This window comes from Cervus elaphus, chromosome 8 (genome assembly GCF_910594005.1).
Source record: "Cervus elaphus chromosome 8, mCerEla1.1, whole genome shotgun sequence".
NCBI classification, from domain to species: Eukaryota; Metazoa; Chordata; class Mammalia; order Artiodactyla; family Cervidae; genus Cervus; species Cervus elaphus.
In genome coordinates, this window is record NC_057822.1 from 41225790 (window position 1) to 41246228 (window position 20439).

At 37.5% G+C, this 20439-nt stretch overlaps 1 protein-coding gene across 2 annotated transcripts in view; it reads right to left on the minus strand.

Moving 5' to 3' along the window:
• The window catches only part of PARD3B (par-3 family cell polarity regulator beta), a 1123128-nt gene that overhangs the window by 946081 nt on the left and 156608 nt on the right, over positions 1–20439 (minus strand). For both annotated transcript variants that reach the window (XM_043910301.1, XM_043910302.1), the window contains exon 2: positions 11929–12030. In XM_043910301.1, the coding sequence (XP_043766236.1) occupies positions 11929–12030 (102 nt within the window). The remainder of the gene's footprint in view (positions 1–11928; positions 12031–20439) is intronic.

A 20439-nucleotide genomic window follows, 5' to 3' on the forward strand; every position in this document is an offset into this window, starting at 1 on the left:
TGGTGGGGATGTACATTTTATCTTTAAACAGAAAATTATATACTTAGAGGACTTTAAAAAGCTACAATTTAAAAAGTTTAAAGAAATTAAATATTCTTATTTACTAAAAATTCATCTGCAGATGTTAAGTCGTCTATAAATACAAATGGAATTTGGAACAAGTACCTCAGAAGTGTTATAAACGTGAATGTGATTTCAAGAGCAGCCCATTTACAATATAGCTAATTAATAATATACAGTGAATGTGAGGTCCTGGAAATGGAAGAACCAGAATTGAAAAACAGCAAACATCATACAAGATTAACAGTCTGATACAGAGCTACTCCCATGAAATGGCTGAATAGATAGCATCTCCCAGTGAAGCTGAAGCTTCATGGGTCACTGGACAGCACTGAGAATATCTCCCGGCTGGCCTGTTTCATTTTCTTTCTTAAATCGTGGGATTCCATGTATTCAGGTGCTTTTCTTTCCATAATTTTAGCTTATTTCTTGAGATCTCCCTTATCCTAAAAGAGACACCCCACCTCCTTCAAAGGAGGCTCCAGCTCCTTTTCATTTTAAGCAATCTACTGTTAATCATTGAGAACTAAGCAGCAAACACATACACACAAATGTTATCAAAGTTCCAGAACCGTAAAAGCGCTGGGAAGCTGTCATTGTACTGTGGTTTATGCCTTCCTTGTGTATTCCCGGAAGCTCTGGTACCTTTCTTTGTACTCACTAAATTTCTAAGGGTAAATTCTATCTTCCTCCTTTCCATCCTCCTTCCTCTAATTCTCCCCTGTATCCTCTTTGCCAGTTAAAGAGGTCCCTTCTCCCTCTCTGAACACCTTTCTGGAGGACAAGAAGTGAACACTGCTCTCTGTCCACATAACCAGCCTCCTCCTTCCAAACTTCTCTCACATTCCTCTCCTCTGGTTCACTGTTCTTACATGATGGCAAGGCCCTCCCGGACTACAAGTAAACATCTGCTTAAATGCCTCCCTGCTACAGGGAATAAGGGCAAAAGTTCTATATTTGCTCGGTACAACATATTAATATTTCAGAGTGTTACCAGGTACTTACCTGCATTTGATCCTCCTACTAATCTACCAATCCCGTATGGTTGGTGGGGCAGTAGCAGGTGATTTTTAAACTGAGAAAAGTGAGGCTGAAAGAGGTTAGAGTAATAAAATGAAAAACCTGAACTCAAATGGCTAAAGCCCAGTGCTCACCCACATAACACTCCAGAATATTCCTTGAGTAAAGCTGATCTCAGCTAGATATTGGGGTGGGCGGGTGGGAAACCACAATCTGATTAAATCTATACAAACTTACCTATTAACAATGTGGTGCTCAACTAGCACCCAGAGGTATTTACATTTTGAAAGAGGATGTTTTATAACTTAAGTTGCTTTGTATGCGTGTAATTTCAGGTACCTTAATGAAATTGCCATTTATACATTATATAAATCAAAATAGATGTATTTTTAAAATCCTAATGATGGTCACATAACTCTTGGGCATAGATATACCTATACAAATAGCCTCAAAATAACCTATTGCAAGAGAGAACATTGGTCCAATAACATATGGTTAAAGGCATGCTTCGGAGAAGGCAATGGCAACCCACTCCAGTACTCTTGCCTGGAAAATCCCATGGACGGAGGAGCCTGGTAGGCTGCAGTCCATGGGCTCGCTAAGAGTCAGAGATGACTAAGCGACCTCACTTTCACTTTTCACTTTCAAGCACTGGAGAAGGAAATGGCAACCCACTCCACTATTCTTGCCTGGAGAACCCCGGGGGTGGGGGTGCCAGGTGGGCTGCCGTCTATGGGGTCGCACGGAATCGGACATGACTGAAGCGACTTAGCAGCAGCAGCAAAGGCAGGCTTATAAAGGAGGAAATGCTGATTTTTTTTCTTTTAGAATTACATTTTAGCTCTAAGTAAAGATTATTATAATCTCTAGTTTCATTGCCTTTTTCCCTCCAAACAAACTTGAACTTTTACATATATGTCAAAAATTTTCTTATGTTTTACTGTTGACTATACTCAAATGCCTAGCTAAACTAACAGCACTATCAAGTTTGACCATTTCTTTCCAACTCCCAGTGAAACCTTTGTATCACAGATGTGCACAAGCATGCTCAGGACAAGTGTATATGCCCCCCCCCACACACACACACACATCTGTGCACAGATTCTCTCTCATTCACTCCCACTCACACATATTATCACTGCCAACTAAGTAAATTGCAGAAGGCATCAGGGAGAATGTATTGCATACAGGCATCACCTGGATTTCTTTGCTTTATATTACTGTCTCCCAAAACCATTTATCTTTGCCATAGTAAGGTCACAACGGCATTGATTCCAAAGTGCTCCTCTGAGATTGGAACATGCCTACAAACTGCATCATGATAGAAAATTTAAAAGACACAACATAGTTCAGTGGAAGAAAAAAGATGGACAATTAAACCTTCAGTTCCAGTTATAACTATCACTAACTGAGACCAAGCCACAGCTAAGAAGCTCAGATGTTAGATATTTGAAAAGACTATCCCAATCCTAAAGGAGTACACAAGACATTTGGAGAGACAAAACTAAGACTTAAGAAGTTAAACCATAATAAAATTCAGGATTTGAATAAGGCAGTTGATAAGTGTTATTAAGCAATAATATATTTTTAAAAGACTACTTAAATGATTTCTACAAAGTTACAGAGTGAGAGAGAATTTATTCAGGATTATGATGGTCTGAAAACAAAGTAGAAAAAAATACAATCTGACCTGGATCTTGAAAGATAGCAAAGAATTGAGCAGCAGGAATACACATTATTTGCATGTATAAAGTACTTCCTAATTTCCACTGTATTTTGATATAAAATTTCTCAGTCTTCCCAAAGACACTGTGAAAACATTATCATTAATCATTCATTTTATCAAGGAAAAAAAAAACTAGCATTTAGAGTAGTTAAATGGTTTGCTCAAGACCAGAAAACTCACATACATAAACTTATTCACTCACTCATTCCATTCTCCTCCACAACCACCTCAGCAGTTATGAAATGCCAGGCACCTGGCACACAGCAGTGAACAAAGACCCTTTCTTCATGGAGCTTTCATTCTGTAATATACTGAATGAATCCTGGATAAGCAGGAAGTAGGGACAAGTACATTCCAGACACGTGAAATGTCAAGCAAGCCACGGAGCAAAAAAGCCCGTGGAGCTGGAGAGAACAGTCACTATGGTCCTTTCATTCTTTGTGAGGTTGGAGAAGGCTGAGTTTGAGAAAAATAGTTTGGAGACGCTCTGAGCTCTCTAAATAAAATGTATGGCCATGAGCTTGAACCTTTATTTTGTATACACTGAAAGGAATGGCACCACTTAGGCGATACTTTGGGAATAAGATAATCTACCTTAATAATAGTAGTAGGTTAATGATAATAACACTTACTGATGACTCACCACAAGCCAGGTACTGTCCTAAACACTTCATATACTAACTTGTAAAATTAGCACTTATTTTTAGCTCCAGATGTCCATAAGAAAACTATGGACAAGAAGGGTAAGAAAGTTGCCCAGAGCCAAAAGAGCCAGCAGAGCCAAGAGATGAACTGACTCTTCCTGTGCAGAATGCAAGCTTGCAGTCACTCTGTGCCTCAGAGCATCCGAGGCAAAGAACACAGAGACAAGACTACCAATTCCTCATCAACTAAGTTAACCCTGCATTTTATTTTAGATTTAAATTTAAAAGCTGTAGAAATGGAAAGAGGGGAACAGATACATAAACTAGGTTCAAATAATAAACTGGATTAAATATTTTTAAAATAACTGCAATACAAGTACAAGCCTGGAAGAAAGAATGGAAAATACTCCTGCTGACAGGAATAAGGAAGTCGGTGGAGGCAACCAATTTGGAGTGGGAAATTCAGCAGTTTTGATCCACACCAGATATTATCAGGATCCCAGAGAGGAAATGCAAAAATGGACTCAGGAAAGAAATAAGCTGGAAATATGGAGCCTGTAAACTATCCTTGGTTCACATACTTCTCCTCTGGAAGATGATGGAGTTAAGGTACATGATTGTTGAGGTCTCTTCTATTTCTATGATTCTGTAACTTTATAATTCTATAAGCAGAGAGCATTCTTTAAAAGATTAAGATGAAATTTTTTGGTCAAGATAATCCCTTCGGGCTTCTGCACTTATTTCTGAAACATTCTCCAAACTTCCTCGCGAATGCACTTTCAAAACATCCACAACAGCTGAATCAAAGAAAAACAACCTCCCAAAACCACATTCTGACTTCTTAAAAGTCCAGGGCTTAAAATAGGTGTTTCTCTTTGAAATGGATTCTTATAGACAAAATTAGAATTCAAAAATAATATAGGACCTTTTTTTTTTTTAAGGATTATACCTTAATTTAGCATCCCCTATCCCCAGAAAAACAATATATCTCATAAATTGTTCAACTACATATGGAAAAAGTTATTCTTTATCACCACCAGCAAATAAACGTGCAACCAGTGAATAGGAAGATGGAAAGAAGTCTAAATAGTTTTACAAATCCAAAAATTTTGCTTCAGCCTTAAAACTTACAAAACCGTATGTAAATATCAGTATGGTTAGTAACCATGAAAAAATGACAATCACTAGTTGAAATATAAACCCTGATTGTATTAGCCATGACTCTGTCTCTGAGTTGTGCTAGAAATACAATGAAAATGTATCAGGAAACATCTCCTGTGAGTTGGTTTCTGCGTAGCTGGGCACTCCACTAGAGGGCAACAGAGTGTGCTCGGAAAGCGATCTGGGCTTCAGGACTGCCTGGTTTTAGGTCACGAGTTCACTATGCAAGTCAGTCTTCAGTCCAAAATCACATTAGAACCCTGAATGCTTCTTGGTTTATCAAACAAAAAGTCTTGATAAAAGAATTCGCATTTTAAAATAAGTCATATTGGTATTTTCATTCCCCAAATAATATTAATCTAAATACTTTGTCATAAAAAAATCTTCCTATAAAACTTAAACAATGTAATGACTGTTAAACTAATTTTAAAAGGATTTTTAAAAAATTAAAATGTACTATAAAACAGTTTGATATTTCAATATTTTAAATATTTAATTTTTAAATCAAAACACACAGGTAGTTATTGCACTAACAACACTATCAAAATCTTACTATTGTTGTTATCAGTTAACCTGGGAAGTTCATCTTTCAGTGTCATATTTTTTTGCCTTTTCACATTGTTCATTGGGTTCAGAGAATGCAGTAGTCATAGCAAACACCTTATTCCAACAACACAAGAGAAGAATCTACACATGGACATCACCAGATGGTCAATACTGATATCAGATTGATTATATTCTTTGCAGTCAAAGATGGAGAAGCTATATACAGTCAGCAAAAACAAGACTGGGAGCTGACTATGGCTCAGATCATGAGGTACTTATTGCCAAATTCAGACTGAAATTGAAGAAAGTAGGGAAAACCACTAGGCCATTCTGGTATGACCTAAATCAAATCGCTTACAATTATACAGTGGAAATGACAAATAGATTCAAGGGATTAGATCTGATAGAGAGAGTGCCTGAAGAACTATGGACGGAAGTTTGTTACATTGTACGGGAAGCAGTGATTAAGACCATCCCCAAGAAAAATAAATGCAAAAAGGCAAAACATTTGTCTGAGGAGGCCTTACAAATAGCTGTGAAAAGAAGAGAAGGGAAAGGCAAAGGAGAAAAGGAAAGATATATCCATCTGAATGCAGAGTTCCTAAGAATAGCAAGAAGAGATAAGAAAGCCTTCTTTAGTGATCAATGCAAAGAAATAGAGGAAAACAACAAAATGGGAAAGAGTAGAGATCTCTCCAAGAAAATTAGAGATACCGAGGGAACATTTCATGCAATGATGGATGCAATAAAGGACAGAAATGGCACGGATCTAACAGAAGTAGAAGATACTAAGAAGAGGTGACAAGAACAGAAGAACTATATAAAAAACCACGATAGAAAACCAGATAACCATGATGGTTTGATCACTCACCTAGAGACAGACATCCTGGAATGCAAAGTCAAGTGGGTCTTAGAAAGCATCACTATGAACAAAGCTAGTTGAGGTGATGGAATTCAAGTTGAGCCATTTCAAATCTTGAAAGATGATGCCATGAAAGTGCTGCACTCAATATGCCAGCAAATTTGGAGAACTCAGCAATGGCCACAGGACTGGAAAAGGTCACTTTCACTCCAATCCTAAAGAAAGGCAATGCCAAAGAATGCTCAAACTACCACACAATTGCACTCATCTCACATGCTAGTAAAGTAATGCTCAAAATTCTCCAAGCCAGGCTTCAATGGTACATGAACCATGAACTTCCAGATGTTCAATCTGGATTTTAAAAAGGCAGAGGAACCAGAGATCAAATTGCCAACATCCGTTGGATCATCAAAAAAGCAAGAGAGTTCCAGAAAAACATCTACTTCTGCTTTATTGACTATGCCAAAGCCTTTGACTGTGTGGATCACAACAAACTGTGGAAAATTCTGAAAGAGATGGGAATACCAGACCACCTGACCTGCCTCCTGAGAAATTTGTATGCAGGTCAGGAAGCAACAGTTAGAACCGGATATGGAACAACAGACTGGTTGCAAATCAGGGAAGAAGTCAAGGCTGTATATTGTGACCCTGCTTATCTAACTTATAAGCAGAGTACATAATGCAAAATGCTGGGCTAGATGAAGCACAACCTGGAATCAAGATTGCTGGAAGAAATATCAATAACCTCAGATACACAGATGACAGCACCCTTATGGCAGAAAGTGAAGAAGAACTAAGAGCCTCTTCATGAAAGTGAAAGAGGAGAGTGAAAGAGGTTAAACATTCAGAAAACTAAGATCATGGCATCTGGTCCCATCCTTCATGGCAAATAGATGGGGAAACAATGGAAACAGTGACACACTTTATTTTTTTCAGCTCCAATATCGGTGCAGATGGTTACTGCAGGCATGAAATTAAAAGATGCTTGCTCCTTGGAGGAAAAGCTATGACCAACCTAGACAGCACATTAAAAAAGCAGAGACATTACTTTGCCAACAAAGGTCTGACTAGTCAAAGCTATGGTTTTTCCCGTAGTCATGTATGGATGTGAGAGTTGGATTATAACAAAAGCTGAGCACTGAAGAACTGATGCTTTTGAACTGTGGTGTTGGAGAAGACTCTTGAGAGTCCCTTGGATGGCAGGGAGATCAAACCAGTCAATCCTAAAGGAAATCAGTCCTGAAGATTCATTGGAAGGACTGATGCTGAAGCTGAAACTCCAATACTTTGGCCACCTGATGGTAAGAACTGACTCATTGGAAAAGACCCTGATGCTGGGAAAGAATGAAGACAGGAGGAGAAGGGGACAACAGAGGACGAGATGGTTGGATGGCATCACCAACTCGATGGACATGAGTTTGAGCAAGCTTCAGAAGTTGGTTTTGGACAGGGAAGCCTGGCGTGCTGCAGTCCACGGGGTGTCAAAGAGTCGGACACTATTGAGGGACTGAACTGAACAGTTATCCTTTGAATGCTTAACTATATTCCATAACTAGACTTAAAATTTTTTATAGTTTATATAGTTTTCCTACACTGACCCTACAAAACTAATTTCATATGCATTTTATAAAGGGGTAAATAAAGACTAAGACATGAAGAAACATATCGAAGCACACACAACTTAACAAGGGATAAAACTGAGTTGAAACTATAGTATCTGAGGATCAGATTTCATGGGTGACTCAGGGGGCCAACCTGCCCCTGGTGGAGTCCAGGAGAACTACACTCATCTCTCCAGAATGAATCCCTATGATAGTCAAAGATAACAACATTCTCCCTATATACCTTAGTATATAGTATAATTATACTTTTGTATATGTAATAAAACAATGGCAGTATTCCAGTTTACAAGATATAAGTTATACATTGCCATGTTTTACTCGTCCTACAGAATCTTAAAAGTCAAGCTAGTATGAAACTTGAGAAAACCATCATCACTTTAAAAGTTTAAAATAGAGTAAGAGACAGTGTATCAATGTCCTATCGCTGCCAAAACAAATCACCTCAAACAGCGAATTCAAACAAGACAGATTTATCGTACAGTTCTGGAGGTGAGAAGTCTGAAGTGGGCTCACTGGTAAGCTGTGAGCAGGGCGGTGCTCCTTCTGGAGACATGCCTTTTCTAGCTCCCGGAAGCTGTCTACATTCTATGGCTTATTTTCAAATGACACATTGGCCAGTTGACACTTTCTCATACTCTCTCTCTAACCCTGACTCTCCTGCTTTCCTCTTTCATGTATAAGGATCCTTATGTTTACATGTAGCCCACCCAAAAAACGCAAGACAATCTCTTCATTTTAAAGTCTCTCGCTTAATTAAATCTGCTATGCAACAGATACTCATGGGTTCTGGGCATTAGGACAGAGACACCTCCGGGGGCCCTGCCTACCTCAGACAGCACAGTACTGCATATGGTGTACACTATACATGTGAATTGCACATAGTGCTTAGACTGCAGATGTATTCCATAAATCCACTTATAATTAAACTTACAACTGGATTGAATTATCCAGGTCCTGGGAAAGGAGCTACAAGAGAAAGCAACAAAGGTAAAACTGGCAGATCTCTGTAGTAAATCAGATGCAGGCTGCAGGCACAGAGAGTTTGAGTTAACTTTACATGCATAGCATACTAGTTTTGAATTCATTCTGCTACTCTCCATAATTCCATTACATATCTTTTCTTAACGATGGCAGTAACTGTGTAAAAACAAATTCATGCTTATTTATGATCGATGAATTTTCATAATTAGAAATCATAGATACAAACACCCAACACACTGCCTTAGCATATTGCAGAAGAAAAAAAATAGGGTGGAGATTTAAACTCTTGGTTCCAGAGGCTGAATCTGCCATTACTACTTGTGTGAGCTTCAGCAAGTGACTCAATTTCTGTGAACTGTTCTTAGAAATTAAAAATGGGGATAATACATAGCTTCCCTGGGTCAGGGATCCCTGGGCCAGGAAGATCCCCTGAAGAAGGGAATGGCTACCCACTCTGGTATTCTGCCATGGAGAATTTCATAGACAGAGGAGCCTGGTGAGCTACAGTTAAGGGGGAAGCAAAGAGTCGGACACAAATGAACCGCTAACACTTTCACTTTTACACAAATACTAGTTATCATAAGACTCAAAATTCCAAAGCTGCTCCAATAATATTTTGACAAAATATAGGCTAGAAATAGTGCAACAGAGCAAAAACTTAGTTCTCCTGTGAAGTGATTTTAACGGGAAATCAAGTTTAAAATAAAATAAAACCTCCCAAAGAGATATCATATATGCATTATGCACTATGTTGGCCAAAGGAATAACAGAAGACCAAAGACAAACCACTTAGGGTACCAGAAATTTTGAAAGTCATTTCTTTAGAAAATCAATTAAAATCTATTAGCTTCCGGTCTGATTTTTAAGTAGAATACCATTTAACCTCTAACTTCCACTTAAGTGTATTAACAGCTTCAGTCTTTCCTGCTTTCCAATTCTAACTTTCTGTTTTTCCTATGTCACCCTTTCCACTTAGGCCATCAGTGGTTCCTAATGCCATTTCCCAACTGTGGTCAGAGTCTTTCCTTGAGCTGAGGTGTGTGGGCTTGAGCACAACAATTCCATATATCCACCAATGTTTCTTCGGGCTTCCTTCTCTGTATGCTCTAAATGTAAGAGATGATTAGGTAATCAACTTGAAAAACAGTAGAACTACAGCTTCACCCAAGCTCAGTACTGTCTCAAACGATCTTGGGTGAGTCTGAAACATCATTAAACATCCACAAATAACGTTTATAAATACCACTTAATCTAAAATGATAGAAAGGAGAGGTTAAAAAGTCTGGCAGAGACTTCTTTCCACACTGGACAACTGGGTTGTAAGGAAATTTTAAGACTGTAGAGAGAATGTCAGAAAGGAAAAAAAAAAAAAAATGCTGTCTTTTTCACTTCTATCATTTTTTAAAAAAGAAAAGGGAATACAATTATTTCTGGCAATATCAAAAGTGTAAATTTTCATCAACTCTGCAGAAAAATATCAATTAGGTTTCACATAGCAGTGTTAAAGCAGATTAAAGGAATGAGTAAACCTGTACCCAAATAGTACTAATTCTTCGCTGGGATTTTAACTGGTTATCTCACTTTTCTACCTTATTTAGTAATGGTGGTGTAGTCCTTTTAAAACAGGTTATAGATAATGAAGCTGTTTCTACATCTAGCAAATGGATTATGGTTAAGAAGTGCAATGCCAAGATAGTTAAAAACAATTCTCGAAAAGGAAGGAGGTCCACAGGACAAATGATTTCCCTGTATGGGTCATGGGCTCACCCTTCTTATAATGAGCTCCTGGATGAGGCTGGGGTGAGACATTTTCTTCTGGCTCTTCTTAAACTTGCTGCATTTCAGCTTTTCATTTTAATATAGAGGACATCAGTGAAATTTGAAATGGGAAGACCTTTTTCATTAATAAATCACCCAAATATCTGGAGTATTTGGAAAGAAGATGTAGAGAAGAAACAAAGTAAAAAAGGGAAATAACAGAAGTGAAAATCCTCCCCTTGTGTATCAAGGTAAATACCACTTTATTATTTACCATGAGACCAAAATATAAGAAGTGTGCATCAAAATCACATACAGAAAGAGTCAGTTGTAGAGAAAAAAGTCTTCTTTTTTGCCCAAACTTAAAAGTGTTCTTTGAGAATCAAGTCTGGATAAAGTAGTGTACCGGATATTAATACAAGAAACAAAAAGGAGTTAAAATCTCTCAGTCCATGTCCTCTAGGAGCTTACAATCATTTAGAGAGGTAAGTTTCATATGAAACAGCTAATTAAAATGCAAAACAAAAGAGGGTTGAAATCCAACAGAAAACAGGGAAATAAATGCATATCATGTGTGAAAGACTAATGTAAATTTCAACAGGACAAAATATCTGATGGAAAAGGAAAATGCAAATGTAAATATAAGTTCAATAAAGCAGTTATTTATATTCCAGTCTAGTTGATTAAAACACACATACACCCCTACCCTTGGCATAAAAACAATACAGAGATACATGTTTATAGATTTCAATTAGTCTAGTACTAACAGCACTGAGAATGCACAGCAGAAGAAAATTAGAAGTAAGGAGCTTTGGGAAAGCTGCAGTTCAATTCCGGAGAACACATTAGCCATTAATCACAGGAGCCCAACACAGATATAGTAAAAAACAAATAAATAAATGTTCACAGCAGTAAGCCAGCGTGTCCCATTTGAATAGTTTATACCTTTTTCAGTTTCACATCAGAAGAATCATCCCATTAAAATAAGATATTTGCAGTGGGATTATTTCCACGTATGTGGCAAAACATGTTTAAACTTTTTGAAAGATTCAAGTCAGTGTTGTTCACTTTAGCGATAAAGACAAAGACTATCACTCAAGATTGCTTGCCAGTTACTTTAGGAACAATCTTCACTGTAGTTCTTCATAAGACTTTGCTCTCCATTATAGGCTCTCCTTTGAAACACACGCAAATCCCAAGCATTAAGTTGAACATTTAGCAAAGGCCACAAATAAACTTCAGAGCCAACAATGACAATGAGAATCGCAACAGCTTCAGAGCCTGACACTAATTTACTGAGGCATATCAGGAACTCTTGGGAATGAAGTGTCTGCTAATTAGGCCACCATGAACAGATTCCCAAACCTTGACAAAGTTTTTCCAAGCATCTGATGATGAACTTTGATTTATGGGCTGTCTAGGTAAAAATCGAACAGATGGTACCTTTTAACAATAATTGACACCTGAGTTTGTTAAGGATCTCAGTCTCTGGGAAAACATGTGGCTCTATAGAGGAAAACAACATAGAACACTTTTCAAGTCATCTACCTTATCTTTGTCTTCAACGACATCTGCCAAGACATCATCTGGATCCAGGATTCCTCCATCTGTGTATTCTAAGTGATGAATCTTCACCCAGTATGCAGGATCCTGTGGGAGAACAACCAAGAACTTTCATAACTAAAGCTTTTTTGTAATAAAAGGAAAAATACATTTTAATTTTAAAAATAAACTGACTCATTAAAAATACACTCTAGCAATAATATAACTTTTAAACGCCTAACACAAACGTTATCTGTTTATTTAGATATATTTGTGGCATGATTATCCTGTTTAAGTCAGTAAATCAAAATATACATGTTTTAACAGTTTTCCAGAAAGATAAATAGCAATGGAAAAATAAGTTGCCCTACCCATTTGTATAGCATATTCAAGGAATTTTGAATAACCTGTGATTTAGGTAATTCCCAGGGCTTCCCTGGTGGCTCAGACAATAAAGAATCACCTGCAATGCAGGAGACCTCGGTTCGATTCCTGGGTTGGGAAGATCCCCTGGAAAAGGGAATGGCTACCCACTCCAATATTCTTGCCTGAGAAATCCCATGGACAGTCCATGGGGTCACAAAGAGCCAAACACGACTGAGAAACTAATACTAGGTAACCCCAAGAATAATCTGGAAAAGAAAGATCTTCTCAAAAGTCCTTTCTGAAACTGAGATCCTAAAGCTGTAGGAAAAAAGTAACAAGTTAGACATCTGTGATGGTAATAGCTACCATCTCAGGTACACAATGTCAATGAGATGACCAAAATCCTTTTCAACTTTTCACATCTCTGTGCTGTGCACACACCCTCAACTCTGGGACGGGCAGTGGCATCTGAAACAAGTGCTCCAGCACAGACCGTCAATCCCTGAAGCACGGGAAAGGCTGGAACCGCGTCACAGTCGGACGGAGGTGGGAGTGCTCACTGCACTGAGGTTGTGAGTTAGGGCATTTCCAAGTATTGTTTTTATAAAAAATTGCTTTAGACTGTAAGGCTTCAGGAATTACTTTCCCAATTGGATATGTAGCTAGACACTGCTCTGATTCAGGTCCGTTACTTCTATACTACCTATTTCTGGAAATGATATAGTAGTTACCCGTTATAACAATAAGAACAAGAACCAATCAATGAAGAAAAACATTAATAAATAGTTTTTACCAAAATACTCAAGGCATAATCAATTTGGTTCTGTGATGCTTAGAAAGGCCCTCAGTGTGGGTAACTTCTGAGCTATGAGCACCCAGCACCCACTAAAGAAACGGATAACAGTTTGTGAGGAGACATAGGAATTCTTCTAGGCTAAAGCTCTAAGCCTTTGCTACATGAGTCTTTGTAAAGGGTAAGCCCTAACATAGCCCACAGAATTCAATTGCAGTTTCACAAAAACTAATAGAAATGGTTGCCATATAGCCTTCTCTTTAGCTGATCCTGATAAAAGGCAAGGGCATACTATTAAATAATTTTTTAAAGCATCTATTCAGAGGGCTACTGATATGTGATTCAATACATAGCTTTTCAGTAAGTCAACTTGATAAAATTATAGACTTAAAAAATCTGAAGGAATCCTCCTTGGATAATCTTTCAAAACTTCAAAATTAAGTTTTCTATAGAGTATCTAAAGAAGAACTCCAAATAGAATATATATATATTTTTTGCTTCTATTACTAGACCTATAGTGTGGAAACATGAATGATTTATTAGGAAATAGCCCAATTCTATTTTGCCAGATAGAGATCACAAAGATATAAGCAGTGACAACACAACCAGGTAAGAAAGGCATCCATAGTTCAGATTCTTGGATCAAAGAGCTTTGACAACTCAAGGCTAATTGTGCTACAAAAGCTAAGTACAATACAGTAGATTCTAAATAGGGAAGATACTGTGGCAGACAAAATACTATATGTAATGGCCACTGGACTATATGGAAAAGAGCAAAATAAAACTGCCCCCATGATCTTTGGGAATTCTACCTTTTTGGTATGACTATGCTACAAGGCAACCCACTCCAGTGTTCTTGCCTGGAGAATCCCAGGGACGGGGGAGCCTGGTGGGCTGCCGTCTATGGGGTCGCAGAGAGTCAGACACGACTGAAGCGACTTAGCAGCAGCAGCAGCATGCTACAACGGCTTCCCTGGTGGCTCAGCTTGTAAAGAATCTGCCCACAATGCGGGAGACTTGGGTTCAATCCCTGGGTTGGGAAGATCACATGGAGAAGGGAAAGGCTACCTACTCCAGTATTCTGGCCTGGAAAATTCCATGGACTGTATGTATAGTCCATGGGGTTGCAAAGAGTCAGATATAACTGAGCAACTTTCACTTTCACCATGCTACAAGCAATGTATTTCTCCAAATCTACATAGAACTTCTAGCTAAAATCTACACACTATTGCATTTTTCCTTATAAAAATATTCCTCTTACCAAAAAAAGTTCCATTTATTTCCATTACTTCCATTGAGTTGGTTTTTGATATATTACAGCTCTGTAGATGAAACTTGCTGATTTTAACTGCATTTATAAAAAACTAAAGAGTTGTTTTATGTTCAATTATTTAAATCAGACATCAAGTTGTCTGCATTTTTCTCATACTGTTTGTTAAAGCGGATTTTATCACTTAAGACTAAGGTAAACAACTCAACCCAACAACTGCTGGTAGAAGTTATTAAAGTATACTTCTTTTTCCTGCCTACAGAGAAAGAAAACCAAAGACTTAGATTTAAACCAGGGAAAACTCAGCAAATAGCAGGGAACAGGATCTGATCAATGGCAAAGGGAAGAGCAGATAAGAGGCAGCAAGATGGGTTGTTGCATCCAGGAGGATGCCTCCCTCTCACACACTGGAGGATCTAAGACCTTCTGGAAAGTCAGGCACTGGAGTTGAAACGAAGACATTTATCTCTGGTTTTGATTCAAAAGTACAGAACTTAAGTTTTACAAACTTAAATCAAGTGAAACAGTAATTTGATACATTTTGAAATCATATATTCAAATTCAGTCAGAAAAAAAAAAATTAAGTCAACTACATGGTGCCAGAACATAAAGACTCTGCAATTTTAACTCTGTTCTACATTGATAATGCCATTTTATACACTCCCAAAGAAAGAGTAAACTAATGACAAACACACATCTAATGCTGAACAAAAGCCAATGAGCTATATGAAAATTGTCTGAGTTAATATTTTGCACATCAAGAGAGATAAATCAACACAGTATGTACCAACTGTGATTTTGTCCCCATGGGATTTTGGCCATGGTGTTATAGATCATTTTAAGAATGTGTGTACAATATTAGCAGCCAATAAGCCATCATAAGGCCATAAATTTAACCTGACTCCTTTATGCATGTAAAAATTTCCACCATTACATCGCAGTCAACATTTTGCATTTCATTTGCTTGGTTTTATTACCATCATGAATAAAACTGATCAAACATGAAAAGATGTTCACATATATGTCTTGGTTCACCCAATTAATCACTTGGAAAAGTTTACTCTATTTTTCATAATTGTGACATTTAATCTACCTTTATATTGCACAAATATTTATAATATGTATTATTTTTAAATTACTTTGAAAATACCCCTAGTACACATGCTATGCACTAAATCATATTACTTATACCCCTAGGAATATTAAAGTATTGAAAAATAACATATTATACATTATGTTTCCTTTACTTCTGATAGTATCTTATCCATTTTTAAAATAATACACAGTTAACTTATATCCTACTGGAATCTGAAAACTAATCTAAAAGGATGAAATGGAAAATGAAATGAAAATGTATGCATTATAGAAAGAAGACAATTTCTGGATACTTTCAATGATTGAGGTAGAAAGTTTCAAACAGGCACTGACATTAACAGCAGCAAATATTCTTCCCTGCAGGCAGTGACATAAAATTTGACCGTATACCCTAGAATATTTATAATTTCCAATGTTTTGAAGAACAATAATTTTCCACCTACAATACATACAGGTGTTGACAGACAAACCAGACACTATGATGCTGTGACTACCAAGCACTGGGATCATATTGATCATCAAGGGAGAGTTTCTAAATGCCTCTGGTACAAGAAGAGGAAAAAATAACCTGCATGGCCCACAAGGCCCAGGGGTGAGAAGAAGAGTGTTGTGAAGGAAAAGCCAATGGATAGAGAAAGGCTGTGTTTATCAGTGAGCTGTGTTTACCGTGCTCAATAGCATAACTAAGTTCTTTGTGGCTTCATATTTTCAGAAGAAAAATTTTAGCCACTGGATCACAAGAAATGGAATACTATTTTAATGGAAGTTAATGGAAAATTAGAATTTTCCTTGTAGAATTTAACTTCATGAATCTGGTGGGATGTATCATAAAATGAGACCACCATTTTTATCATTATCTTCATCACCACAGCAGATCACTTGTTTTAGTGCCAACAACAGGCCAGGTCCAACAGATATCACGTGTTTTATATGGTTAAGTTGCTTATCTCTCAACATAGTTAACAAAATAGTCATCATAGTTAACAATCCATTTTACAGATGAGGAAAGCAAGGTACCAGTAGGTGAACTTACTTACTGAAGGTCAAATGCTAATGAGACAGCAGAGACAATGTGCATTTTTTAAACAGAAAATACTTTAAAGAACTTAACAAAAAGTGCAATTACCTTAGGAGGGAATCACACCCGTTTCTATGTACTGTCAATGGATCCAAGCAAGCTCTCATTGCTCTGGGCCTCAGCAGTGCACCAGGAGGCTCCCCGGCCTCTGCACAGGGTACGACATGAAGGTCACAGAGGACACAGTGGGCGACAACAGAAGACCCCAACGTCTCTGTGCATCCAGTGTTTCACAAGTGAGAGAAGCTTCAGAGCATAACTGCTCATGATCATGAAGTTAAAGGTTGAGAAGCAATGGAATAAGGAACAGAAAGGGAGTTTGAGGTGTCACAAGTTGGATAGAAAGCTAGGAAGTTTTATGTGCATTCACATTTTAACTAACTACTTCTTTCATAATCCTCTGGGGTTACTCTCCATTCTACCCCAGACCAAAAGAGAATCAAATGCCCCAGAATCAGGTGCACCCAGGAAACAGAGAGCAGTCAGAGCAGGGCTGAAGACTATTTAGGACAGGCAGACAGCAGAAGTCTCTAAATAACCAGACACTGGAGGGAAGAAGAATTTCCAGAAATGATACCTGAGCAAAAGCTCGCAGAGCAGCACTGAGACCTGAAAGGGAAGAATTAAGACAGAAAGGTGGCTTTCCCGATAGCTCAATTGGTAAAGAATCCACGTGCAATGCGGGAGGCCTGGGTTTGATCCCTGGGTTGGGAGATCCCCTGGAGAAGGGAAAGGCTACCCACTCCAGTATTCTGGCCTAGAGAATTCCATAGACTGTATAGTCCATGGGGTCGCAGAGTCAGACATGACTGAGCGACTTTCACTTTCACTTTTTCAAGACAGAAAGGGTAACACTGACTACAGAGCTTATAAGCTGGCCCTGAATTTAGAACAGTGCTCCACGTTACTGAGATAATCAAGCACAAACTTGAGAAAACATTAATTAGGAAAAGAACGTGAGCGGAGGCCACTTTGGTCAAGTACGTTTCCCAAGAAACCAGGAGAACTAGGATGGAACCAAGGGTTTTTAGACTGGGTTGCAAGTAATAATACCTGGTAAATTCAACAACAGAACTACAATTAACATATAATTTATATGTAAAGTGAAGATGAATTAACTGATCTGTAAATTCACTTCCAGTTATAAAAATATATGACCCAAAAAAATAAAATAAAATAAAATAAAAATCTATGACCCTACCAACAGAAACTTGAATATAGCCATATTAACATCAGATAAACGAGACTAAGTCACATTACTAACGGTAAAAGGGATGTTTCATAATGATTTAAGGATCAATTCAATTGGAAGAAAACTAATTTCAACACATACATTGCCAAAATAGATAATAAACACACACATACATGCACACAAAATCACAATCAGTGGGAGACTTTTAATAGGAAACAAAAAGGTCAGTAAAATATAAATCTGAACACTATTAACAAAGTGACCTTATTTATATCACATATATACAAAACACTGTACCCCCAAAAGACTAGAAAATACATTCTTTACAAGTACACATGGAATAACAAATTTCAGAAATCTGGAATTATTCAGAATTTGCACTCCAATCACAGTGGAATCAATAACAAAAAGAGATCTAGAAAAGACCTGGCTATTTGGAAATTAAGAAATAAAGTTCTGAATAAAACAGAATAAAAAATAAATGGACTTGGAAAACAGCTTAACTTAAAAATTATTAAAATAACATAAAAATAAAGGGTGCAGCTAAAACAGTGCCCAATGGAACAATTATGGCCTTAACTGCGAATATTAGCAAAAGTTAAAGCTAAAAGAAGAGCTAAAGCTATGACAAACCTAGACGGCCCATTAAAAAGCAGAGACATCACTTTTCTGACAAAGCTTATAGTCAAAGCTATCATTTTTCCAGTATTCATATATGGATGTGAGAATTGGACCCATAAAGACAGCTGAGCACCAAAGAATTGATGCTTTTGAATTGTGGTGCTGGAGAAGACTCTTGAGAGTTCTTTGGACTGCAAGGAGATAAAATCAAGTCCATCCTAAAGGAAATCAACCCTTAATATTTATTGGAAGGACTGCTGCTGAAGCTGAGACTCCAATACTTTGGCCCTCTGATACAAACAGCTGACTCACTAGAAAAGACTCTGATAATGGGAAAGACTGAAGGCAAAAGAAGAAGGGGAGGGGCAGGGAAAGAGATGGTTAGATAGTATCAATGAACATGAATTTGAGAAAACTCCAGGAGACTGGAGGACAGAGCGGCCTGGCATGCTGCAGTCTGTGGTGTCCCAGTCCGGCGCAACTTAGTGACTGAGCAACAACAAAAAGTCAAGAAGGGAGAAGAGAACAGCAAAGACAGAAGGAAGGAGATAAACAGAAAAATAACCGATGAGCTAACAAATATGAATCAAAGTTGGTTATATAAAAAGCTTGATAAAATAAATACTTAGCAAGACTGGTAAGTAAAAAAGAGAAAACATGAATTTCCATACTAAGGAAAGAGAAAAAGCAATACCACTGTAGATTTCATAGATAAAGAAGATACTGTAAAAAACTTTTAGACCTCCAAAACTGACAATTTATAAAACTGAACAAATTTTTAGAACAAATTTGTTTAAAGTGAACAAATTCTTTGAAAAGGACAACTTGCCAATACAGACAATAAAAAGAAAATATACATGGACAACAGTAAGGAGGTTCCTTCAAAAACTAAAAACAGAGTTACCATATGATCCAGCAATCCCTCTACTGAGCATATATTCGAAAAAGACAAAATCTCTAATTCAAAAAGACCATGTACCCCAATATTCATAGTAGCAATATTTACAATAGACAAGACATGGAAGCAACCTAAATATCCATTGACAGATGAATGGATAAAAAAAAAAGACATGGTATACATATACAATGGAATACTACTCAGCCATAAAAAATGAAATACTGCCACATGCAGCAATAACGGATGGACCTAGAGATTATCATACCAAGTGAAGTAAGTCAGACAGAGACAACATATAACAGACATCACTTACATGTGGAATCTAACAGATAACACAAATGAACTCATTTACAAAGCAGAAATAGACTCACAGACATGGAAAACTTATGATTACCAAAGGGGATGGTTAAATTAGGATTATGGGATAAACAGATATACACCATTTATATATAAAACAGATAAACAAGAATTCACTGTATAGCACAGGGAACTATATTCAATATCTTGTAATAACCTATGGATGTGTGTTCAGTTGCTCAGTCACATCTGACACTTTGCGACCTTACTAACTGCAGCCCGCCAGGCGCCTCTGCCCATGGGATTCTCCAGGCAAGAATACTGGAGTGGGTTGCCATGCCCTCGTCCAGGGGATCTTCCTGACCCAGGGATCAAACTCGTGTCTCTCTTAAGTCTCCTGAATTGGCAGGCAGGTTCTTTACTGCGAGTGCCACCTGGGAAACCCTGTAATAACCTATAATGGGAAAGAATCTGAAAAGTATGTGTATAACTGAATCACTGTGCTGCACAGGTTAAATTAACATAATATTGTAAACCGAGTATACTTCAAGAAAAAATAGAAACTGTACATTAAAAACCAATTTTAAAATTTAATCTATTATTTTAAAGCTTTCTTACAGAGAAAATGACAGGCTCAGATTACTTTGCAGAAAATGTACGTAAGATTTAAAAAAGAAATAGTGTCAATCTTATAAAATACTTCTGAAAACTACTTCCAGTTTTTTAAGAAATCTCCACATGCAAAACAGAAAAAGAGACACAGATGTACAGAACAGACTTTTGGACTCTGTGGGAAAAGGCGAGGGTGGGATGTTTCAAGAGAACAGCATCGAAACATGTATATTATCTAGGGTGAAACAGATCACCAGCCCAGGTTGGATGCATGAGACAAGTGCTTGGACCTGGT